Consider the following 24255-nt stretch of genomic DNA (forward strand, 5'->3'; position numbering starts at 1 on the left):
TCTCCCTGGAGGCGGTGGGAGGAGTTCAGATGGGACTTTCCCCGGACAGAGAGGCTTCCCGTCCACCCCGTGACATGTCCCCAGGACTCTGGATATCCCTGGGCAAACTGGGGCACAAGGCGCGGTGGAGAAGGGGGCTCAGGGGAGAGCTCCCCCATTTACTATCTTGTTGAGCCTCTGGGCTCTGCCCACACCATCAAAGTAGCCCCATTAACCCCTGTCCCATCCCCGCAGGAGACACTGAGGGCCGAGATTGAGAACCTGGACCAGTGCTTTGGGGCCCCCAACCTGGAGATGGTGGGACCCCTGCTCAGTGACCAGCCCAGTCCAGCCAGCTGGGTGGCAGGAGAGGAGTTCCAGATGTGCGTCTGCCAGCCGTGGGCACCCCTGGGCGCTGGGTGACTTTGTCTCCTCCCTCCTCCTGCTTCTGAGCACCGCCCCCCTCCCCCCGCCGCCACACACACTTCAACCTGAAACCTGTGGGGTCCCGGCTGCTCGCTCCCTGGGGTGGGAAGGGGTTGGTCTCCTTCTGAGTCCCCGGGATCTGAGGGTCTCCTGCCCCACAGGCTTGCCAAGCGCAGCCTGCAGCTGGAGAGTTCCCTGGGTGGGGTTGTGTCCCAGGTGGAGGCCGTGGGCACCAAGCTGGAAGTGCCGGAGAGGAGCCGGCTGAAGTGGGAGGATCCGACGGCGACCACCAACCTCAACCCAGTGAGTGTCCGGCCCTCCGCCCCGTCTGCTACTTCTCCTTCTCTTCCTCAGCCTCCCTAGGCTTCACCCCTGCCCCCACCCCTGCCCCTCTACTCTTTGCCTGAACCTCCCCCCGGCCCCTGGCTCCTGCTCCCCCACTGGGATCCTTCTACTTCTCTTCCTAGGCCCCAGCCAGACTCTTCCTCTTTCCCTTCCCCTTCTGCTGTCCTACCCCCATCTTGCTCCCTTCCCTTCGTCATCCTTCAAGGCCTCAGTCCCCTCCACCGAGGCTGGGCGTGTTCCACCCAGTGCAGAGCTCTGCTCTGGCCATCTTATCTTCAGGACGGCAGGTCTGTGTCGGCCGGGTCGAGAGCGGCTGATAACGGCAGCCCAGGGCCCTGCCTTGCCCCTACCCTGGGGGGTGTCCCTCTCCTGGGCCCTCTTCTTGCAGGGCTCACTCTTCTGGAGGTGAAGGGAAGGAGGGCAGCACCGTCTCTTGCCATTCTGCTACCCTGTGTCTTTCATCCCCTTCCTGCCCTTCCCCTCCAACGGACGGCCCTCTTCTCCCCCTTCTCCCCCAGGGAACACGACCTACTCCGGAGCGGCTGCCCCAGCAGAACCCGGACCCCCCGGGCAGGGAGGAGTGGGGCATCTGGGAGCAAGAGGAGCAGAAGGAACGTGGGTCGGGAAAGGACCCGGTGCAGGGCACCTTTGGCTCTCGCCATGATGACGTCCACTTCTAGCTTGGCTGAGGGGATGAGAGGACAGAACGGGCCCTTCCCCTACCTACACAGGGAGGCTCCGTTCTGAGGGTCTCTCTCTTTCTCTCTGCTCTGGTGCCTCCCAGGGTAAGAAGGTCTCTTAGGGGGCTTCATTCGTTCATTCAATCATATTTATTAAGCGCTTACTCCGTGTGGAGCACTGTACTAAGCACTTGGAGTGGGTGTCAGGACTGCGGGGAGGGGGAGCCTCCCAACATTTACAAAGAGGGCTCCTGCCTCTGACCTTAGGGCCCAGGAACTGGGTCACAAGAGCCGGGCCTAGGAGTGAGGTCTAACCCTCTGGTTCACTAACCCTTATCTGGGTCGCACTCCTCTCTCTGCTCTACGTCGTTCACCCTCTCGGAGTTTTTTGAAGTGCCACCCCAAGAAGACCGACGGTCTTCCCTGCCTGTCTGTGGTGTGGTGTGTGTGTGTGTATACACGTGTGTGCAGACTCAACTTGCCCTTGTGACCCCCTCTTCACCAGGCTCCAGCTCCTCCCTGGTGCTGGGGGTGGGGAGCTCCAGATTGCTATTGCTGCCAGATTCAGACCCCACCTCCTGAGCTTCCCCGAAATACCCCACGTCCTCACCCCACCCTCTGTACAATGGGTGGTTTCCCTTGCCCTGAACACGTGCGGCAAGCTTTCCCCCGGGCCCGGCACGCACAGGGCGGGGCATGTCCAGGACACCCAGTCCTGGATCCCGCTACCGTTTGCTTCCTTCCCCTCCGGCAAGCTCCTGTCCTGGGCTCAGGAATCCCGTGGAACAGCCTACAACCCGAACCTCAGGGAGGTGACTCCCTTGGGCTTTGAAACCCCGGTCAGTCGATGGTATTTACTGAGCGCTCACTTTGTGCGGAGCATTGTACTAAGTGCTTGGGAGAGTACAACGTAATAAGCAGAAACGTTCCCCGACCGTAACGAGGGAAGCTAGGGGACTAGAGAACTAGAATCTGGTTCTCAACCGCACCACCACGTTCAGGTGAAGTTTCAACCCCTTAAACCCTGGTCCTAAATACAAACTGTCCCCTAAGCAACCCGCAGCATCGGCTCTGTGTAGCTCGTAGCTTTATGTGTTGTTAAAAGTATTTTTGAACTTGGCCTGCAAGCTTGGGGGCTGGAGGCATCTGAGCAGCTCTGGGATACTGCGACTGGGGGCTTATGAGGAGGCCTCAGCCTGTAGTTTAGTCGGTCAGTCGTATTTATTGAGCGCTTACTGTGTGCAGAGCTCTGTACTGAGCCCTTGGGAGAGTACAAGAAGCAGCGTGGCTCAGTGGGACGAGCAAGGGCTTTGGAGTCAGAGGTCGTGGGTTCAAATCCCGGCTCCGCCAATTGTCACCTGTGTGACTTTGGGCAAGTCACTTCACTTCTCTGGGCCTCAGTGACCTCATCTGTAAAATGGGGATTAAGACTGTGAGCCCCCCGCGGGACAACCTGATCACCTTGTAACCTCCTCAGTGCTTAGAACGGTGCTTTGCACATAGTGAGTGCTTAATAAATGCCACTATTATTATTACAGTGGCATATATATAACAGACACATTCCCTGCCCACACGAGCTTACAGGCCAGAGTGGGGGAGACAGACATTCGAGTAAATAAAATTACAAGGATGAAGAAAGAGAGGGAGGGACAGGAAGGCTCTGAAGGATGGGCTGGGTCCGGCAAGTTTCAGTCTTGGCATAAAAACATAGGCCCGCAGACCTCACCGCTCCTGTATCCAACCAATGGCCCGTTCAATCCAGGCACCATCTCTCCCCGGCACCAATGGATGGCTGGAGAAACTTTACCTGACATCCACCCTCATGGCGTAGTTCTGATTTTTCCCAAAAAAAAACTGTTTGTGGGTCCACCATCTATCCATTCGGTGCCCCAAACCCTTCCTCTCTGTACCCCTAAATGCTTGTCAGTAGAGAAATCCAGTGGTAATAATAAGGATGGTATTTGTTAAGCGCTTACTATGTCCTTAAGTCCTTAAGATATGTCCTTAAGTCCTGTGGGCTTGGGAGGGGGGATGAATAAAGGGAGCAAGTCAGGGTGACGCAGAAGGGAGTGGGAGAAGGGGAAAGGAGGGTTTGGTCAGGGGAGGCCTCTTGGAGGAGATGTGCCTTCATTAAGGCTTTGAAGGTGGGGAGAGTCATTGTCTGTTGGATAGGAGGAGGGAGGACGTGGGTGAGACGTCAGTGGGGTGATAGACAAGATTGAGGTAGAGCGATTAGGTTGGATTTGAGGAGGGGAATGTGCAGGTTGGGTTAGAGTAGAAGAGTAGTGAGGTGAGGTAGGAGGGGGCTAGGAGATTGACTGCTTTAAAGTTTATGGTAAGCCCCTCCTGAGTGCACTTAACATGGCCGCTTCCAGGCACGGGGTCGGGGGGAGACGGTAGAGAGGGGCTCCTGCCAAGGATGAAGAAATAACAGGCCGGCTGAGGGAACCGCTTTTCTCCGGGGACAACCAGAACAATCCAAGGGCTGCGGGAGAGGAAGCCCTTTCATCCTTGTTTATGCCGCCCTGGCCCGGCCCGGACTGCTTCCCACCCGGACCAGGCGCCCAGGTCGCGGTCTAAGCATTCATTCATTCAATTCAATCGTATTTATTGAGCGCTTACTGTGTGCAGAGCACTGTACTAAGCGCTTGTATTAAGCAGGCCCCGGAGGCCCCGCCATGAGTCAAGCAAAACCCAGTCACGGGATGGAGGGCTGGGCCGGGGAGAAGGGAGGGCAGAGAAAGAGCCCCCGCAGTCGGCTCCAGCGAGGCCAACTCCAGCTCCCTTCCCTCCATCAAGTCCGGAAAAACTCAACCCCATGATTGAAGTTCAGTCCAGTCCACACCCCAGCAGCGCCCACTCCCCAAGTCCTTCATGCCCCCCTACCTGTCCAGGCTGCCCTCCCAACCATCAGGGCGATTGGTTGCTGAGAATAATAATAATAATAATGATAATAATAATAATAATGATGGCATTTATTAAGCGCTTACTATGTGGAAAGCACTGTTCTAAGCGCTGGGGAGGTTACAAGGAGATCAGGTTGATCCTTGCCAGGAAGTTGACCCCCAAGCAGGCAGAGACTGTGGGATCTTGCTCGTAATAATAATAATAATAGTTATAATAATAATAATGGCATTTATTAAGTGCTTACCATGTGCAAAACACGGTTCTAAGCACTGGGGAGGTTACAAGGTGATCAGGTTGTCCCGCGCGGGGCTCACGGTCTTCATCCCCGTTTTACAGATGAGGTAACTGGGCAAGTCACTTCACTTCTCTGTGTCCCAGTTCCCTCACCTGTAAAATGGGGATGAAGACTGGGAGCCCCCCGGTGGGACAACCTGATCACCTTGTAACCTCCCCAGCGCTTAGAACAGTGCTTGGCACATAGTAAGCTCTTAATAAATGCCATCATTATTCTTATTATTAAGGGGAGGTAGGCCGCAGAGCTGGTCGGGGTGGGGCGATAGGGTGAGAGGATGGAGCTGGGGGGAAACCTGGGGCAGGGCAGGGGTAAAAACTGCCCTCATTGGGCCCAGCTGGGTGGTTCCCATCCAGCCCTCTGCCCCCGACACAACCAGCACCGTCGTTGTGTCACAGCTGGCAACATCAACCACACAGCACAAGTGCCTTGCAGGCCTGCATTAGCCCCCTACAAGAAAACTAGAACCCAATCTAATTCCCAGAGCAGTGCTGTTTCTAATAATAATGATGGTATTTAAGCACTTACTATGTGCCAGGCACTGTACTAAGTGCTGAGCTTATGTTTAGTTTTGTTGTCTGTCTTCCCTTTCTAGACTGTGAGCCCGCTGTTGGGTAGGGACCGTCTCTATATGTTGCCAACTTGTGCTTCCCAAGCGCTTAGTCCAGTGCTCTGCACACAGTAAGCGCTCAATAAATATGAATGAATGGACCAAGAGCAGGTTAAGCTTATAGCCAGGGATTTTCTCATAGACTGTAAACTGCTTGAGAGGGGAGACTGTGTCTTCTTGTTCTATTGTACTTTCCAAAGCACTTAGCACAGTGACTATCATTAATGGGTTGATTGATTATTTTATTTGGTTTGTATGTTTTGTTTTTTTGTCTGTCTTCCCCTTCTAGACTGTGAGCCCGCTGTCGGGTAGGGACCGTCTCTATGTGTTGCCAACTTGTGCTTCCCAAGCGCTTAGTCCAGTGCTCTGCACACAGTCAGCGCTCAATAAATATGATTGAATGAATGAATGAATCAACCCCGGGTCGGCTCCAGACTGTCACCTCCATCTACCCCACCCCTTCTGTCTCCCCACCCTCCCTTCCTCTGTTCAAATGGGAAGAGCCTCCCTCTGGAGGGAGGAGACCAAGTTATGTTCCAGCTCCGGACCCCGAGCCCTTATCGCTCAGTGAAACTAGGCTGCCGTGGGGCAGGGACCTGTGGTTTGATATCCCGGGGAGGGTGGGCAGAAGTGGGGGTCTCTCTGGGGGACAGGCTGGCTCAGCTCTGAGCGAGAGGGCTTGGTCAACAGCGGGCTGGCAGTGAACTCCTTAGGTGCCCTTTCTCTTGGGCCTTCAGTGGGTTTAACCCTGACTTGCAGGTAAGCACAGGCCCAAGAGAAATCAGCCTGTTGTACCCTCTCCTGTAGGCTTCTGGAGCTGGGGAGGGGAGGATCTAATCCACAGACCAGACCCCCCATTCCTCCCGTCCCCCATCTAGCAGGCTTTACTCGGCTGAGCTGACCGGAGCCCACTGGCCATGGAGCAGGAGCTGGAGGAGGGACTGGAGCGCTTGGAGAAAGACGATGGAGACGGCGTCTTCCAGAGCGGGGTCGTCTCCCAAAATTCCTTACGGACCCGGCGCGGCTCCGTCGTCAGCTTCCACAACATCCACTACTCCGTGCAGCTGGTGTCCGGCCTCCCTTGCCGGAGAGTCACGGAGGAGAGGAAAATCCTGCACAATGTGGAGTGAGTGAGGGGATGGCTGGGGGCCTGGGCCAAAAGGGAGAATCGAGGAGGGCCGGGGCTTGGGAGATGCTTGGGTCTGGGTGGAAGGAGCCAGAGAGCTAAGGGAGGGTAAGGAGGGGTCATGGGGGTGTGGAGGGGGTAGGAGGAGACGAGGCCAGAAGATGATGATAATAGTGTTTGTTAAAAACCCTTTCTATGTGCCGCTGTGGGTGTTGGGGGTTCCTGAGGGATATCGGGAGTGATTGGGAATCAAGCAGTCTTGAGGGGCCGCAGATGACGCTCTCGCCTCCTCTGTCTCCGTCCAGGGGCATCATGAAGCCCGGGCTGAATGCCATCCTGGGACCCACCGGCTGCGGGAAGTCTTCGTGAGTCTCCCCGCTCTCACCCCACATTCTTGCAGGGGTCACAGGGTCAAGGGGAAGCCGTCCCGTTGGAGAGAGGGACCCCCATGAAGTTTCCCCTGAAGAATGGTCCTTAGAAATCTCTCGCTACCGGAACCGGTCAGAGCATTTTAAGAGAGCACAGAACTGGAAGTCAGAGGACATGGGTTCTGTCCTGGCTATGCCCGCCACCCCCTCCATCCCCCCCCCCACACTCACTTTTTTTAAAAAAATGGCTCTTACTATGTGTCAGGCACTGTGCTAAGCAGTGGTGTATACAAGCCATGTGGGGCTCACAGTCTTAATCCCCATTTTACAGATGAGGGAAACTGAGACCCAGAGAAGTTAACTGGCCCAAGGGTACACGGTTGCCTGGGGGCGGAGGGCGGGCACAGGCTGAGAGGTTGAGGGGCAATCTCGGTTTGTGAGGCTGGTACTGTGTGATGATAGACTGTGTGATGATAGTTCCGTGTGTTGATGGTATTGTGTGCGACGAGGGGACCAGAATGATGATAGCACTGTATGATGATGGTGCCCTGTGGCGACGGCACTCTGTTTATGATAGTGGTTCAGGGTATGCGATGAGAGTTCTGTGTGAATAAAGTACCGTATGATCATAGTACCGTGTGAGATGAAGGTGTCATGTGATTCTAGTTCAGTGTGAATAAAAGTCCCATGAGATAACTGCCTTGCGATTCTAGAACTGTGTGATGAAAGTCCCATATAATGATAGCACTGTGAGAGATGATTGTAATAATAATAATGGCATTTGTTAAGCGCTTACTATGTGCAAAGCACTGTTCTAAGCACTGGGGAAGATACAAGGTGATCAGATTGTCCCACGTGGGGCTCACAGTCTTCACCCCCATTTTAAAGAGGAGGGAACTGAGGCACGGAGAAGTTAAGTGACTTGCCCCAAGTCACACAGCCGACAATTGGCAGGGCCGGGATTTGAACCCACACACCCATGACTCCCAAGCCCGGGCTCTTTCCATTGAGCCACGCTGCTTCTCTAAGCATCGCATGATGATAGTACCATGTGATGGTAGTTTATCAGAGTAATGGTGGTATTTGGTGCTTAGAACAGTGCTTTGCACATAGTAAGAACTTCACAAATGCCATTATTATTACTATTATTATTATTATTATTATTATTATTATTATTATTACAGTTTAGTGGGGGGGACAGACATCAATAGAAATAAAAAAAAAATTCCAGCACTCCCTGTGTGTCAAGCACTGTACTAAGCGTTGGGTCGAACCAAGTATATTAGGATAATAATAATAATAGTAATCAATCAATCGTATTTATTGAGCGCTTACTGTGTGCAGAGCACTGTACTAAGCGCTTGGGAAGTACAAGTCAGCAACACATAGAGACAGTCCCTACCCAACAGCGGGATCACAGTCGAGAAGTAATAATAGTAATAATAATAATAATAATAATAGTAATAATAATGATGATGTTTGTTAAGCATTTACTATGTGCTGGGCACTGTTCTGAGCCCTGGGGTAGATAGAAGAAGTTAACCAGGCCGGACATAGTCCCTGCCCGTCATCGGGCTCAGACTCTAAGTGGGAGGGAGCGCAGGAGTTTTCCACGTCGAGGGGGCCGTGGAAGATGAGGGTGCTGTGTTTGAGAGGTGCAGCGAGGTTGAGCTTTGGCACTCCGTCCTTGGGAATATTGTCCATAGAGCCCACCGAGCTTCTGTCTCCGCAGACTCCAGCCCCGCTCCTGCCCGTCTCCCGAGTGGACATGGTCAGTCAATCAATCAATCAATCGTATTTATTGAGCGCTTACTGTGTGCAGAGCACTGGACTAAGCGCTTGGGAAGGACAAGCTGGCAACATCTAGAGACAGTCCCTACCCAACAGTGGGCTCACAGTCTAGAAGGGGGAGACAGGGAACAAAACCAAACGTACTAACAAAATAAAATGAATAGAATAGATATGTACAAGTAAGATAAATAAATAAAGTAATAAATATGTACAAACATATATACATATATACATAATCTGGAGAAGGAGAGAAGGGAGGGGTGGTAGGAGAGGGCGAGGGGATGGAGAACAGAGTTGAGTGTCCTGCCCAGACCACCTTGTAACCTTTAGACTGTGAGCCCACTGTTGGGTAGGGACCATCTCTATATGTTGCCAACTTGGGACTTCCCAGGCGCTTAGTACAGTGCTCTGCACACAATAAGTGCTCAATAAATATGATTGATTGATTGATTTAGACTGTGAGCCCACTGTTGGGTAGGGACTGTCTCGATATGTTGCCAACTTGTACGTCCCAAGCGCTTGGTACAGTGCTCTGCACACAGCAAGCGCTCAATAAATACGATTGATTGATTGATTTAGACTGTGAGCCCACTGTTGGGTAGGGAATATCTCTCTATGTTGCCAACTTGTACATCCCAAGCGCTTAGTCCAGTGCTCTGCACACAGTAAGCGCTCAATAAATAAGCACCAATGTGTGACCTTGGGCAAGTCACTTAACTTCTCTGAGCCTCAGTTACCTCATCTGTAAAAATGGGGATTAAGACTGTAAGCCCTACGTGGGACAACTTGATCACATTGTCATCATCATCATCATCATCAATCGTATTTATTGAGCGCTTACTATGTGCAGAGCACTGTACTAAGCGCTTGGGAAGTACAAATTGGCAACATATAGAGACAGTCCCTACCCAACAGTGGGCTCACAGTCTAAAAGGGGGAGACAGAGAACAAACCCAAACATACTAACAAAATAAAATAAGTAGGATAGATATGTACAAATAAAATAAATAAATAAATAGAGTAAAAAATATGTACAAACATATATACATATATACAGGTGCTGTGGGGAAGCACAGCACCTGTATCCCCCCAGTGCTTAGAACAGTGCTTTGCACATAGTAAGCGCTTAACAAATAAAAAAAAATACGATTGATTGATTGATTGATTGATGGTCACGGCTGGGAGCTTGCGGGGCAGGGTGGAGAGGAGGGGACTTGGGGGCACCGAGGTTGACAGGGTCCATCTGTTCCCAGGCTCCTGGACGTGCTGGCCGCTCGGAAGGACCCCCGGGGTCTGTCGGGGGAGGTGCTGATCGACGGCTCTCCTCGGCCGCCCAACTTCAAGTGCATCTCGGGCTACGTGGTGCAGGTTGGGACCTTCCCTCCCCGCCGGCCCCTGATGTCCCGCTGGACGGGGAGGGGCAGGGCCGAAGGAGCCCTCTCCTCAGGGAATCCGTGGCCGGTGGGGGAAAGATTGGGGACCAGGAACTCTTCCCTGCCTGCCTCTGAGGGAGTTGTCGTCGGGGAAAGTCGGCCCGCGGAGCCGGGGAGGAGGCTGGGTGGCAGCTCCTGAGGTCACGGAGGCTGGGGCCGGGCGGCTTGGGGTGCGCTGATGCCCGGGGACCCGGAGGCCGGCGGTAGAACCAGATCGAGCTGAGGCTGAAGCCTGGGGCACGCGGGCAGGGCCTACGTCCATCCTTGTCCACGCCGAGCCAAGCAGCGTGGCTCAGTGGAAAGAGCCCGGGCTTTGGAGTCAGAGGCCATGGGTTCAAATCCCGGCTCCACCAACTGTCAGCGGGGTGACTTTGGGCAAGGCACTTCACTTCTCTGGGCCTCAGTTACTTCATCTGTACAGTGGGGATTAAAACTGTGAGCCCCCTGTGGGACCACCTGATCACCTTTGTAACCTCCCCAGTGCTTAGAACAGTGCTTTGCACAAAGTAAGCGCTTAACAAACACCATCATCATTTTTATTATTATTATTATCCTAATATACTTGGTTCGACCCAACGCTTAGTACAGTGCTTGACACAAAGGGAGTGCTGGAATTTTTCTTTTATTTCTATTGATGTCTGCCTCCCCCACTAGACTGTAATAATAATAATAATGATGACATTTGTTAAGCGCTTACTATGTGCAAAGCACTGTTCTAAGAGCTGAGGGGGTACAAGTTGATCAGGTTGTCCCACGGGGGGCTCACAGTCTTAATCCCCATTGACAGATGAGCCAACTGAGGCTCAGAGAAGTTAAGTGACTTGCCCAAGGCCACACAGCTGCCATGTAGCAGAGCCGGGATTTGAACCTATGACCTTTGACTCCCAAGCCCGGGCTCTTTCTGCTAAGCCACGCTGCAATGTGTCTGTTTATTGTTATATTGAACTCTCCTAAGCGCTTACCACAGTGCTCCGCACACAGTAAGTGCTCAATGAAAATGAATGGATGAATCCTAAGGCCACTGGCTCCAGGCCTCGGGAGGGCCGATCTCCCCGTTGGTAGCCCTCGGCTGTGGGCGGAGGGCACCCGCGCTTCCCTTTCCCCATCCCTCACCCTCTCCGTCCCGGAGCCGGCCGTGTAACCACCACCGGGGCCCGGGGGGTCCCACAGGACGACGTGGTCATGGGGACGCTGACGGTTCGGGAGAACCTGCTGTTCTCGGCTGCGCTGAGGCTGCCCCGCTCCATCAGCTTCTGGGAGAAGAAGGAGCGGGTGACCCAGATCCTCAGCGAGCTCGGCCTCACCAGGGTGGCTGACTGCAAGGTGAAGTCCCGGGACGGGGGCTCTGGGAGGGATAACAATAATAATAATAATGATGGCATTTATTACGTGCTTACTATGTGCAAAGCACCGTTCTAAGCGCTGGGAAGGTTACGAGGTGATCAGGTTGTCCCTCGGGGGGCTCACAGTCCTAATCCTCATTTTACAGACGAGGTAACAGGCACAGAGAAGTGAAGTGACTTGCCCAAAGTCACACAGCTGACAATTGGCGGAGCAATTGCAATTGCCTAGGAAAAAGGCAACAGCAGGGGCTTGGGGTTTGGGAGGGGCTGTGGGGTTCAGTAAGCGCTCAATAAATACGATTGATTGAGTCAGGGTGAGGGGTTAGATGAGGCTTACCCAGGTCTGCGGAGGCTGAACCGCTCCCCTTCCCTGGGCACCCCCGAGCCCCAACCACCACACCGCCCTGCTCTGCTCCCGGGGAAGAGGAAGGGGAGGAAATCCGGCTTTGGGACCCCTCCCAAGGCCGGGCATCAGCCCACACACCCCTGAGTCCCGCTTGCTTCAGCCTCTTTCCCTCAGGAGTCCCGGAGGTCTGGAAACCAGAGGAGAATTTGCTGCCCTACCCCTGCTTGAACTTAACTCCCTGCTTCTTGCTCATTCATTCATTCAATCGTATTTATTGAGCGCTCACTGTGTGCCGAACACTGGACTAAGCCCTTGGGGAGTACAAGTCGGCGACATAGAGAGACGGTCCCTACCCAACAACGGGCTCACAGTCTAGAAGTGATGAGGGGAACTGTCAACTGCAGTGGTAAAGTTAGGTAAAGGAAAGGCCTGGGGAAGGAAGAAATGGAGTTCTGTTTGGGACCTATTGAGCTTAAAGTGCTTGCAGGACATCCGTGGAGAGATGCTTGTACTTCCCAAGCGCTTAGTACAGTGCTCTGCACACGGTAAGCGCTCAATCAATCAATCGTATTTATTTAGCGCTTACTGTGTGCAGAGAACTGGACTAGGCGCTTGGGAAGTACAAGTTGGCAACATATAGAGACAGTCCCTACCCAACAGTGGGCTCACAGTCTAAAATACTGCTCAATAAATATGATTGAGTGAATGAATGAAATGCCCTGAAGGCAAGAGGAAATCCAAGATTGCAGATGAGGAGAGAAATCCAGCCTAGTGAGGTAATAATAATAATAATAATAATGGCATTTGTTAAGTGCTTACTATGTGCAAAGCACTGTTCTAAGCGCTGGGGGGGGATACAAGGTGATTAAGTTGTCCGATGTGGGGCTCGCAGCCTTAATCCCCATTTTACAGACGAGGTAACTGAGGCTCAGAGCAGTTAAGTGACTTGCCCAAGGTCACACAACGGACATGTGGTGGAGCTGGGATTCGAGCCCATGACCTCTGACTCCAAGGCCCGGGCTCTTTCCACTGAGCCACGCTGCTTCTCTAGATCTGAGGTAGATTTGAGAGTCACCTACATAGGGCAGATAGTTGAAGCTGTAGGAGCGGATGAGTTCCCCAAGGGGAGTGAGTGCAGACTGAGAAGAGGGGAGACCCCAAAGAGACCTGAGGGACCATCCATAGTTAAAAAGAGGAAAAGAGAGAAAGGACATTGGGAAGGAGAATCGGGAAAGGACAGTCGGGTGAACTAAGGGTAGTTAGTAGTGTTTCCGGAAGAAAGGGGTTAGAACACAATGTTAAAAGCCGTCAAATGGGTGTGGAGGATTAGGATGGAGTAAAGTTTGTCCAATTTGTCAAGCGCTTAGTACAGTGCTCTGCACCCAGTAAGCGCTCAATAAATACGATTGAATGAAATGAATGAATTTGTCAAGAAGGAGATCTTTGCTCTGCGCTCCCTCTTCTCTCCTTCCTGCTTCCTACTCTCTGCTCCGTGCCCCCTGTTTCCTATTCCTTGCTCCCCTGTGGGACTGACCAAAGGCTCCCTGCTTCACCTCCGTGCTCAGTGAACAGATGAACCCATGCCAATCTGAGCTGCGTGGGCAAGACGCTTAGCTTGGGACCTCATCATCAGCATCAATCGTATTTATTGAGCGCTTACTGTGTGCAGAGCACTGTACTAAGCGCTTGGGAAGTACAAGTTGGCAACATATAGAGACAGTCCCTACCCAACAGTGGGCTCACAGTCTCGATCTCTGTTCTCCCACTTACGTAGACCGCGAGCCCCCTGTGGAACGGGGACCCTGTTCAAACCGATCATCTTGTATCTACCCCAGTGCTTAGTAATAATAATAATTGTGATGGTATTTAAGTGCTTACTTTGTGCTGAGCACCGTTCTAAGCGCTGACAGTGCCTGACCTGTAGAAAGCACTTAACAAATAGCACGGTGATTACTGCGACTGTTATTATTACAGGTGGGCACGGAGCTGATCCGGGGGGTGTCGGGGGGCGAGCGGAAGAGGACCAATATCGGGATGGAGCTGATCACGGAGCCCCCCGTCCTCTTCCTGGATGAGCCGACCACTGGCCTGGACTCCAGCACGGCCCACGCCGTCCTCCTGCTGCTCAAGAGGTCAGGCTCCCCGTTCCTCCAGCTCCCACTGCTCGCCCCCCACTATCCCTCCTCTCAAGGCTCCCTCTCCCTCTCTCCTTCCCTCCTCCTCCTACTAATAGTGATGGTATTTAAGCGCTTACTGTGTGTCAAACACTGTCCTAAGCGCTGGGTAGATACAATCTAGTTAAGTCGGACGCAGACCCCGTCCCTCCTGGGGCTCACGGTCTTCATCACCATCTTATAGATGAGGTAACTGAGGCCCAGAGAAGTGAAGTGACTTGGCCGAGGTCACACAGCAGGCGAGTGGCAGAGCCGGGATTAGAACCCAGGTCCTTCTGACTCCCAGAAGGCCGCGCTGCTTCCATCCCATCCTGACCTCTCCTCTTTCCCCGCAGCCCTTGTCCTTCTCTCATCATCATCACTGACATTTACTGAATGCTTACTATGTGCTCCCATCATCATCATCATCATCATCATAGGGAAGCAGCGTGGCTCAGTGGGAAGAGCCCGGCCTTTGGAGTCAGAGGTCGTGGGTTCAAATCCCGGCTCCGCCACTTGTCAGCTGTGTGACTTTGGGTAAGTCACTTCACTTCTCTGGGCCTCAGTTCCCTCATCTGTCAAATGGGGATGAAGACTGTAAGCCCCCCGTGGGACAACCTGATCACTTTGTAACCTCCCCAACGCTTAGAACAGTGCTTTGCACATAGTAAGTGCTTAATAAATGCCATTATTATTATTATTATTATCATCATCGTTGGTATTTATTGAGCACTCACTATGGGCAGGGCACTGTACTAAGTGCTTGGGAAAGCACAAAACAACCGAGTTGGCAGGCACGTTCCCTTCCCAGAGCAAACTTACAGTCTGGGGGGCAGAGAGTAATATAAGTGAATGATGATAATATGTAATTTAGATATGTACATAAGTTCGTTCATTCAGTACTTAGAACAGTGCTTTGCACACAGGAAGCGCTTAATAAATGCTCTCGTTATTAGTATTATTCATTCAATCATCATCAATCGTATTTCATCAATCGTATTTATTGAGCGCTTACTGTGTGCAGAGCACTGTACTAAGCGCTTGGGAAGTACAAATTGGCAACATATAGAGACAGCCCCTACCCAACAGTGAGCCCACAGTCTAAAAGGGGGAGACAGAGATAATCGTATTTATCGAGCGCTTACTCTCTGCGGAGCACTGTGCTAAGCGCTTGGAAAGTGTGAGCCCGCTGTTGGGTAGGGACCATCTCTATAGGTTGCCAACTTGTACTTCCCAAGCGCTTAGTCCACTGCTCTGCACACAGTAGGCGCTCAATAAATACGATTAAATGAATGAATGAAATAGAAACAATCCCTGCCCACACTGTGGGGTTGAGGGCGGGGTAAATATCAAATGTCCAAGGGTCACAGGTTCAAGTGTATCCACGACACAGAAGGGAGAGGGGGCCGGGGAAAAGAGGAATGAATCAGGGAAGGCCTCTTGGAGGACTGTGAGCCCACTGTTGGGTAAGGACTGTCTCTATATGTTGCCAGCTTGTACTTCCCAAGCGCTTAGTACAGTGCTCTGCACACAGTAAGCGCTCAATAAATACGATTGATTGATTGATTGATGTGACCTTAATAATGCTTTGAAGTGGGGAGAGTCGTGGTCTGGAGGGAATTGCAGGCCAGGGCAGGATTTGGGAAAGGGGTCAGTGGTGAGGTAGATGATGAGCCCTGAATCCCTGCTGGGACCCGATTTGGTGTTGGTATTTATTAAGCGCTTACTATGTGCCAAGCAATGTACAAAGCGCTGGGATAAATACAAGATGATCGGGTCAGACGCAGCCCCTGTCCCACATGAGGCTCACCGTCTAAGTCGGTGGGAGGAGGATTCAATCCTCATTTTACAGATGAGGAAACTGAGGTCCAGAGAGGTTAAGTGACTTGACCAAGGTCCCACAGCAGGCAAGTGGCAGAGCCGGGATTAGAACCTCTGACTCCCAGCCCTGGACGCTTTCCCGCTAATAACACTAATAATATTCACTGTGGTATTTATTAAGCACTTTGTGCCAGGCACTGTACTAAGCACAGGGGTAAATACAAGATGATCGGGTCAGACGCAGCCCCTGTCCCACATGAGGCTCACGGTCTAAATCGGTGGGAGGAGGATTTAATCCTCATTTTACAGATGAGGAAACTGAGGTCCAGAGAGGTTAAGTGACTTGACCAAGGTCCCACAGCAGGCAAGTGGCAGAGCTGGGATTAGAACCTCTGACTCCCGGCCCTGGACGCTTTCCCGCTAATAACACTAATAATATTCACTGTGGTATTTATTAAGCACTTACTTTGTGCCAGGCACTGTACTAAACACTGGGGTGGATACAAGCAAATCGGGTTGGACACCGTCCCTTATCCCGCGTGGGGATCACGGTCTCTGTCCCCATTTTACAGCTGAGGCAACTGAGGCCCAGAGAAGTGAAGCACCTCGCCCAAAGTCACACAGCAGACAAGTGGCGGAGCCGGGATTACAACCCATGACGCCCGGGCTGTAGCCTCTATGCCATGCCATTGTCTCTGTATGTTGCTGACTTGTTTATCCCAAGCGCTTAGTACAGTGCTCTGCACACAGTAAGCACTCAATAAATACAATGGAATGAATGAATGCTGCTTCACTAGGCCACTCTGTTCCCAGTGTGGCGACCTTTTCTTTTTTAAATAGTATTTGTTAGACGCTCCCTATATGCCAGGCACCCATTCATTCATTCAATCGTATTTATTGAGCGCTTACTAAGTGCAGACCACTGTACTAAACGCTTGGGAAGTCCAAGTTGGCAACACATAGAGATGGTCCCTACCCCACAGTGGGCTCACAGTCTAGAAGCTCTGGGGCAGTGGAGGGTGGGCAGGCGGGCACATACGCGCGCGGGTGGGCACATGCATGCACGCGCACGCGCGCACACACACACACGCAAACACACACACACTGTGTGACTTTGGGCAAGTCACATCACTTCTCTGGGCCTCAGTTCCCTCATCTGGAAAATGGGGATGAAAACTGTGAACCCCCCCGTGGGCCAACCTGATCACCCTGTAACCTCCCCAGTGCTTAGAACGGTGCTTTGCACAGAGTAAGCGCTTAATAAACGCCATCATGATTATTGTTATTACTGAGCCGCAGCGTGGCTCAGTGGAAAAGAGCCCGGGCTCCGGAGTCAGAGGCCGCGGGTTCAAATCCCGCCTCCGCCACTTGTCAGCTGGGGGACTTGGGGCAAGCCACTTCACTTCTCCGGGCCTCAGTTACCGCATCTGGAAAACGGGGGTGAAGACTGTGAGCCCCCCCCCACCATGGGACAACCTGATCACCTTGGAACCTCCCCGGCGCTTGGTACAGTGCTTTGCACATAGTAAGCTTTTAATAAATGCCATCATCATTATTATTATTATTACTAAGCGCTAGGAGTAGATACAAGATAAGACAAGACCTCCATCATCATCATTATTATTATTATTACTAAGCGCCAGGAGTAGATACAAGACAAGACCTCATCTGTCAAATGGGGATGAAGACTGTGAGCCCCCGTGGGACAACCGGATCACATTGTAACCTCCCCAGTGCTTAGAACAGTGCTTGGCTCATAGTAAGCGCTTAATAAATGCCATTATTATTATTTATTATTATTATAATCAGCTTGGACACTGTTGGAAATTTGGGTTCTCCACTTCGTCCTTTCAGGACAGGACCCCCCAGACCTCCCCTCCACCCCGGGACTCTCCGTCCCAGCCACTATCTAACCCCCGGTTCTCTCCTTCCCCCAACACGCCCTTGGCCTCCCCCGATCTCCTCCATCCCTTGATCCCCCCCAACCAGTCCCGCCGCCCCCCGACTCCCAAGGCCTCCCCCGACCCTAAGGCCCCGCCGTGTCCTCCGCAGGCTCTCCCAGAAAGGCCGTACCATCATCCTCGCCATCCACCAGCCCCGCTACTCCATCTTCAAGCTGTTCGACAGCCTCACCCTGCTGGCGCTGGGCCGGGTGGTCTACCACGGGCGAGCCCAGGAGGCCCTCGACTACTTCCGCACTATCGGTACGCCTCAGGAAGCCCGCCGGGCCCTCCCCGTCATCATCATCATCAATCGGATTTATTGAGAGCTTACTGTGTGCAGAGCACTGGACTAAGCGCTTGGGAAGTACAAACTGGCAACATAGAGAGTCGACCCCTGCTCCCTCAGGTCGGGGAGATGGGGTAAAGGGGGCACGGGGGCTAAGTGGGTGGCGCTGGGAAGAGACAAGGCATCGGGAAAGGGAGGGCACTGGAGAGGACGGGATGAAGAGCGGAGCTGTGACAGAGGCCTAGTTTGGGGGCGGCAGGATCCCTTCCCATCTTCTTCCCCATCTCCTTCCCCATCTCCTTTCCTCCTCCTTCCCCATCTCCTTTCCTCCTCCTTTCCCATCTCCTTCCCTCCTCCTTTCCCATCTCCTTCCTTCCTCCTTTCCCTTCTCCTCCCCTCCTCCTTCCCCATCTCCTTCCCTCCTCCTTTCCCATCTCCTTCCCTCCTCCTTTCCCTTCTCCTTCCCTCCTCCTTCCCCATCTCCCTTCCTCCTCCTTTCCCATCTCCTTCCCTTCTCCTTTCCTCCTCCTTCCCCTCCTCCTTCCCCATCTCCTTCCCTCCTCCTTTCCCATCTCTTTTAGACTGTGAGCCCGCTGTTGGGTAGGACTGTCTCTATACGTTGCCAACTTGTACTTCCCAAGCGCTTAGTACAGTGCTCTGCACACAGTAAGCGCTCAATAAATACGATTGATGATGATGATGATGACACGGCGAGTGAGACGGTAAGAGCCTCCGCACCGCCCCCCGTTTCCCGTCTCCTCGGCCCCCAACGTGGTCTCGGGTGTAGGGAGAGACCACCCTCCCGCTTCAGCCAACCTAGCTAGCCTCGCTCCTCAATCAATCAATCAATCGTATTTATTAAGCGCTTACTGTGTGCAGAGCACTGCACTAAGCGCTTGGGAAGTACAAGCTGGCAACATATAGAGACAGTCCCTACCCAACAGTGGGCTCACAGTCTAGAAGGGGGAGACAGACAACAAAACCAAACATACTAACAAAATAAAATAGACTAGATAGGTACAAGTAAAATAAATAAATAAATAGAGTAATATTTCCTCCTGCCCGGCCCTTCTTTTCCCCCCCGCACCTCCTCACCCCTGCCTTCCCCAACCCTCCTGCTGGGGTTTCTGTTCTAAGGATACGAGTGCGAACCCTTCAACAACCCAGCGGATTTCTTCCTGGACGTCATCAACGGAGACTCTACCGCCGTGGCGGCCCGTCAGGCCGAGGGTGGTGAGGACGACCAGCGGGGTGTGGAGTGGGGGGTGTGGGGTGAGGGGTGATGGTTGCGGGTGTGAAATCCATTGGTGTCACAGGTTCGAGGGGCAATTTCCATGAGCCCACCTCCCTCCTTTCCCCCACCCTCCCTTCCCTTCTCCCCGTCCTCCTCCCTTCCTCCCTTCTCTCCTCGCCCTCCCCGCCCCCCGTCACCCCAAGTCTCCCTCAGGACTCCCCCCATGCCCTCTTGAAGATGAAGAGAAGCAGCGTGGCTCAGTGGAAAGAGCCCGGGCTTGGGAGTCAGAGGTCATGGGTTCGAATCCCGGCTCCGCCGCTTGTCAGCTGGGTGACCTTGGGCAAGCCACTTAACTTCTCTGGGCCTCAGCTACCTCATCTGGAAAATGGGGATTAAGACTGTGAGCCCCACGTGGGACAACCTGATCACCTTGTTTCCCCCCCCAGCACTTAGGACAGTGCTTCGCACATAGTAAGCGCTTAACAAATACCATCATTATTATTATTATTATTATTTTTATGACATCCCTCCCTCCCTCATATCCTCCGTAGCCTCCCCTTCCCACCTCCTCAGCCTCCCACTCCCCAATCCCTCCCCTCCTGGTTGGTCTCTGGCAGCTTCTGCAGCCCCCTGCCCATCCAGACGTCTAATATCAGGCAGCTGAATCAATCAATCAATCAATCAATTGTATTTATTGAGCACTTACTGTGTGCAGAGCACTGTACTAAGCGCTTGGGAAGCACAAGTTGGCAACATATAGAGACAGTCCCTACCCAACAGCGGGCTCACAGTCTAAAAGGGGGAGAGAGCTGAAGACCCACCGGTGCCCCTTCCCCGTCCGACCCCTGACTCAATCGATCAGTCATTCATTCAATCATATTTATTGAGCGCTTACTGTGTGCAGAGCACTGTACTAAGCGCTTGGGAAGTACAAACTGGCAACATATAGAGACGGTCCCTACCCAACAGTCTAGAAGGGGGAGACAGACCTCAAAACAAAACATGTGGACGGGTGTCACGTCATCAGAATAAACAGAAGTAAAGCCAGATGCACATCGTTAACAAAATAAATAGAATAGTAAGTATGTACAGGTAAAATAAATAGAGTAATAAATCTGTACAAACATCTATACAAGTGCTGTGGGGAGGGGAAGGAGGTAGGGCGGGGGGGATGGGGAGGAGGAAGGGAAAAAGGGGGCTCAGTCTGGGAAGGCCTCCTGGAGGAGGTGAGCTCTCACCATCATTGAGCCCGCTGTTGGGTAAGGACCGTCTCTATATGTTGCCAACTTCTACTTCTCAAACGCCTAGTACACGCAGTAAGCGCTCAATAAATGATCAATCAATCAGTCAATCATATTAGTAGTAAATGATGATGATGATGGTATTTGTTAAGCGCTTACTATGTGCAAAGCACTGTTATAATAATAATAATAATGACGGTATTTATTAAGTGCTTACCATGTGCGAAGCACTGTTCTAAGCGCTGTGGAGGTTCCAAGGTGATCAGGTTGTCCCACGTGGGGCTCACAGTCTTCATCCCCATTTTCCAGATGAGGGAACTGAGGCCCAGAGAAGTGAAATGACTTGACCGAAGTCACACAGCCGACAAGTGGCGGAGCCGGGATTCGAACCCACGACCTCTGACTCCGAAACCCGGGCTCTTTCCACTGAGCCACGCTGCTTCTCAAGCGTGGCTGTTCTAAGCCCCGCTTAGACCCCCCTGTTCTAAGCGCTGTGTTTGCAGCGACTTAGGAAACCCAGTCAGTAAATTACTCATTCGTTCATACTTACTGAGCGCTTACTGCGTGCAGAGCACTGTACTAAGCACTTGGGTTACTGAACACGTGCTGGGTGCAGAGCACTGTAGGGAGCAACTGGGGGAAATAACTATGATTGAATGAATGAATGAATGAATGAAGTCATTCAATTCAATCAGTCCATCAATCAGTGGTATTTATTAAGCGCTTAATGGGGGTAGGGCACTGTTGCCCTCCCCGCCGGCTTCATTGGGGAAATAAATATGATGGAATGAAGTCATTCAATTCAATCAGTCCATCAATCAGTGGTATTTATTAAGCGCTTAATGGGGGTAGGGCACTGTTGCCCTCCCCGCCGGCTTCATTGGGGAAATAATAATAATAATAATAATAATAATGATAGCATTTATTAAGCGCTTACTATGTGCAAAGCACTGTTCTAAGCGCTGGGGAGGTTACAAGGTGATCAGGTTGTCCCACGGGGGGCTCACAGTCTTCATCCCCATTTTCCAGATGAGGGAACTGAGGCCCAGAGAAGTTAAGCGACTTGCCCAAAGTCACACAGCTGGCTATTGGTAGAGCCGGGATTCGAACCCACGACCTCTGACTCCAAAGCCCGGGCTCTTCCCACTGAGCCACGCTGCAATAAATAGGATGGAATGAAGTCATTCAATTCAATCAGTCGATCAATCAGTGGTATTTATTAAGCGCTTAATAAATGCCCTCCCCGTCGGCTTCATCGCCACCCCAGGCCTCGCCCCTCCAGCTGAGCGGTGTGGAGGGGCCGGCCTGAGGCCGGGGCCCTGAGTTCTAGTGCTCTCCCCCGGCCGCAGACCCCCCGGAGAAGGGAGCTGGTGGCCCCAGCGTGGGGGAGACGCTGTGTAAGCTGTACCTGGCGTCGCCTCAAGCCCAGAGCTTGCAGCTGGCCCTGTCCGCGGCCAAGACCGTCCAAAAAGGAGCCCAGCGGGCGCAGGAGGGCTGGCAAGCACCCTCGCGGGCCGTCACCTACGCCAACGGCTCCGGCACCCAGCTCTACTGGCTGGCCCAGCGCTCCTTCAAGAACCTCGTCCGCAACCCTCAGGCCTCCATCGCTCAGGTGCGGCCGCGGAAGCGATGGCTGGGCGGGGAGGGACCCGCTGGGGAGGTCAGGGGGCGCGGAAGGAGAAGGGGAGACTATTACAGCCCACTGTTGGGTCGGGACCGCCTCTCTATGTTGCCAACTTGGACTTCCCAAGCGCTTAGCACAGTGCTCTGCACACAGTAAGCGCTCAATAAATGCGATTGATTACCCTGGCGCTTCCTACGTGCCAAACGTCTGCTAAGGTCAACGGGTGTGGGGCCTACACAGGGCTCTCAGGCTAATAATATTTATTACTCTTTATTTTACTTGTACATCATCATCATCAATCGTATTTATTGGGCGCTTACTATGTGCAGAGCACTGTACTAAGCGCTTGGGAAGTCCAAATTGGCAACGTATAGAGACAGTCCCTACCCAACAGTGGGCTCACAGTCTAAAAGGGGGAGACGGAGAACAAAACCAAACATACTAACCGAACATACTAACTAACTCAGTCTTTTAGACTGTGAGCCCACTGTTGGGTAGGGACTGTCTCTAGATGTTGCCAATTTGTACTTCCCAAGTGCTTAGTACAGTGCTCTGCACATGGTAAGCGCTCAATAAATACGATTGATGATGATACTAACAAAATAAAATAAATAGAATAGATTTGTACATATTTATTCTATTTTGTTAATATGTTTTGTTTTGTTGTCCCCCTTCTAGACTGTGAGCCCGCTGGTGGGCAGGGATCGTCTCTGTATGTTGCCACCTTGGACTTCCCAAGCGCTTAGTCCAGTGCCCTGCACACAGGAAGCACTCAATAAATACCGTTGAATGAAGGAATGAATGAGCCCGCTGTTGGGTAGGGACCATCTCTGTATGTTGCCAACTCGGACTTCCCAAGCGCTTAGTACAGGAAGCGCTCAATAAATACCGTTGAATGAAGGAATGAATGAGCCCACTGTTGGGTAGGGACCGTCTCTATATGTTGCCAACTTGGACTTCCCAAGTGCTTAGTCCAGTGCCCTGCACAAACGAAGCGCTCAATAAATACCATTGAGTGAAGGAATGAATGAGCCCGCTGTTGGGTAGGGACCGTCTCTATATGTTGCCAACTTGGACTTCCCAAGCGCTTAGTCCAGAGCTCTGCACACAGGAAGCGCTCAATAAATACCACTGAATGAAGGAATGAATGAGCCCGCTGTTGGGTAGGGACCGTCTCTATATGTTACCAACTTGGACTTCCCAAGCGCTTAGTCCAGAGCTCTGCACACAGGAAGCGCTCAATAAATACGATTGAATGAATGAGTAATAATAATAATTATGGTACTTGTTACGCACTTACTATATGCCTTGGTACAGTTCCAAGTGCTGAGGTAGATACAATACCCCTTTTAGACTGTGAGCCCACTGTTGGGTAGGGACTGTCTCTATATGTTGCCAATTTGTACTTCCCAAGCTCTTAGTACAGTGCTCTGCACATAGTAAGCGCTCAATAAATACGATTGATGATGATGATGATGATGATGATGATACAAGGTAATCACGTTGTACATAGTCCCTGTCCCACATGGGGCTCACAGTCGTAATCCCCTTTTACAGATGAGGGAACTGAGGTACAGAGAAGTTAAGTGACTTGCCCAAGGTCACGCAGCAGATAGATTCATTCATTCATTCAATCATATTTATTGAGTGCTTACTGTGTGCAGAGCACTGGACTGAGCGCTTGGGAAGGACAAGTCGGCAACATCTAGAGACGGTCCCTACCCAACAGCGGGCTCACAGTCTAGAAGGGGGAGACAGACAATAAAATAGCGGAGCCGGGATTAGAACCCATGTCCTCGTACTCCCCAGCCCGTGCTCTTGTCACTAGGCCATGCTGCTTAGTAGGTAGGCTAGATTAGAGAAGCAGCGTGGCTCAGTGGAAAGAGCCCGGGCTTGGAAGTCAGAGGTCATGGGTTCTAATTCCGGCTCTGCCACATGTCTGCTGTGTGACCTTGGGCAAGTCGCTTCATTCATTCATTCATTCAATCGTATTTATTGAGCGCTTACTGTGTGCAGAGCACTGTACTAAGCGCTTGGGAAGTCCAAGTTGGCAACATCTAGAGACGGTCCCTGCCCAACAGCGGGCTCGCAGTCTAGAAGGGGGAGACAGACAACAAAACAAAACATATTAACAAAATAAAATAAATAGAATAGCTTCAATCAATCGTATTTATTGAGCGCTTACTGTGTGCAGAGCACTGTACTAAGCGCTTAGAAGCTTCACTTCTCTGATCCTCAGTGACCTCGTCTGTCAAATGGGGATGAGGCCTGTGAGGTTGTCCCACGGGGGGCTCACAGTCAACCCCC

General features: G+C 52.2%; 1 protein-coding gene across 4 annotated transcripts in view; it reads left to right on the forward strand.

Annotated features, from left to right (window-relative positions):
• The first annotated feature begins 659 nt into the window (after positions 1-659).
• Positions 660-24255, forward strand: part of LOC119938305 (broad substrate specificity ATP-binding cassette transporter ABCG2-like) — a 40368-nt gene continuing 16772 nt past the window's right edge. For 2 of the 4 annotated variants that reach the window (XM_038758091.1, XM_038758088.1), the window contains exons 1-9: positions 5919-5998; positions 6121-6365; positions 6671-6730; positions 9778-9892; positions 11128-11280; positions 13621-13778; positions 17673-17824; positions 18987-19082; positions 21674-21936. In XM_038758091.1, coding sequence (XP_038614019.1) covers positions 6157-6365; positions 6671-6730; positions 9778-9892; positions 11128-11280; positions 13621-13778; positions 17673-17824; positions 18987-19082; positions 21674-21936 — 1206 coding nt within the window. In that variant the 5' untranslated portion in view covers positions 5919-5998; positions 6121-6156. Of the gene's footprint in view, positions 709-5918; positions 5999-6117; positions 6366-6670; positions 6731-9777; positions 9893-11127; positions 11281-13620; positions 13779-17672; positions 17825-18986; positions 19083-21673; positions 21937-24255 lie in introns of those variants that run through there. The other 2 variants (XM_038758089.1, XM_038758090.1) reach the window with 2 other exon arrangements.

This window comes from Tachyglossus aculeatus, chromosome 16 (genome assembly GCF_015852505.1).
Source record: "Tachyglossus aculeatus isolate mTacAcu1 chromosome 16, mTacAcu1.pri, whole genome shotgun sequence".
NCBI lineage: Eukaryota > Metazoa > Chordata > Mammalia > Monotremata > Tachyglossidae > Tachyglossus > Tachyglossus aculeatus.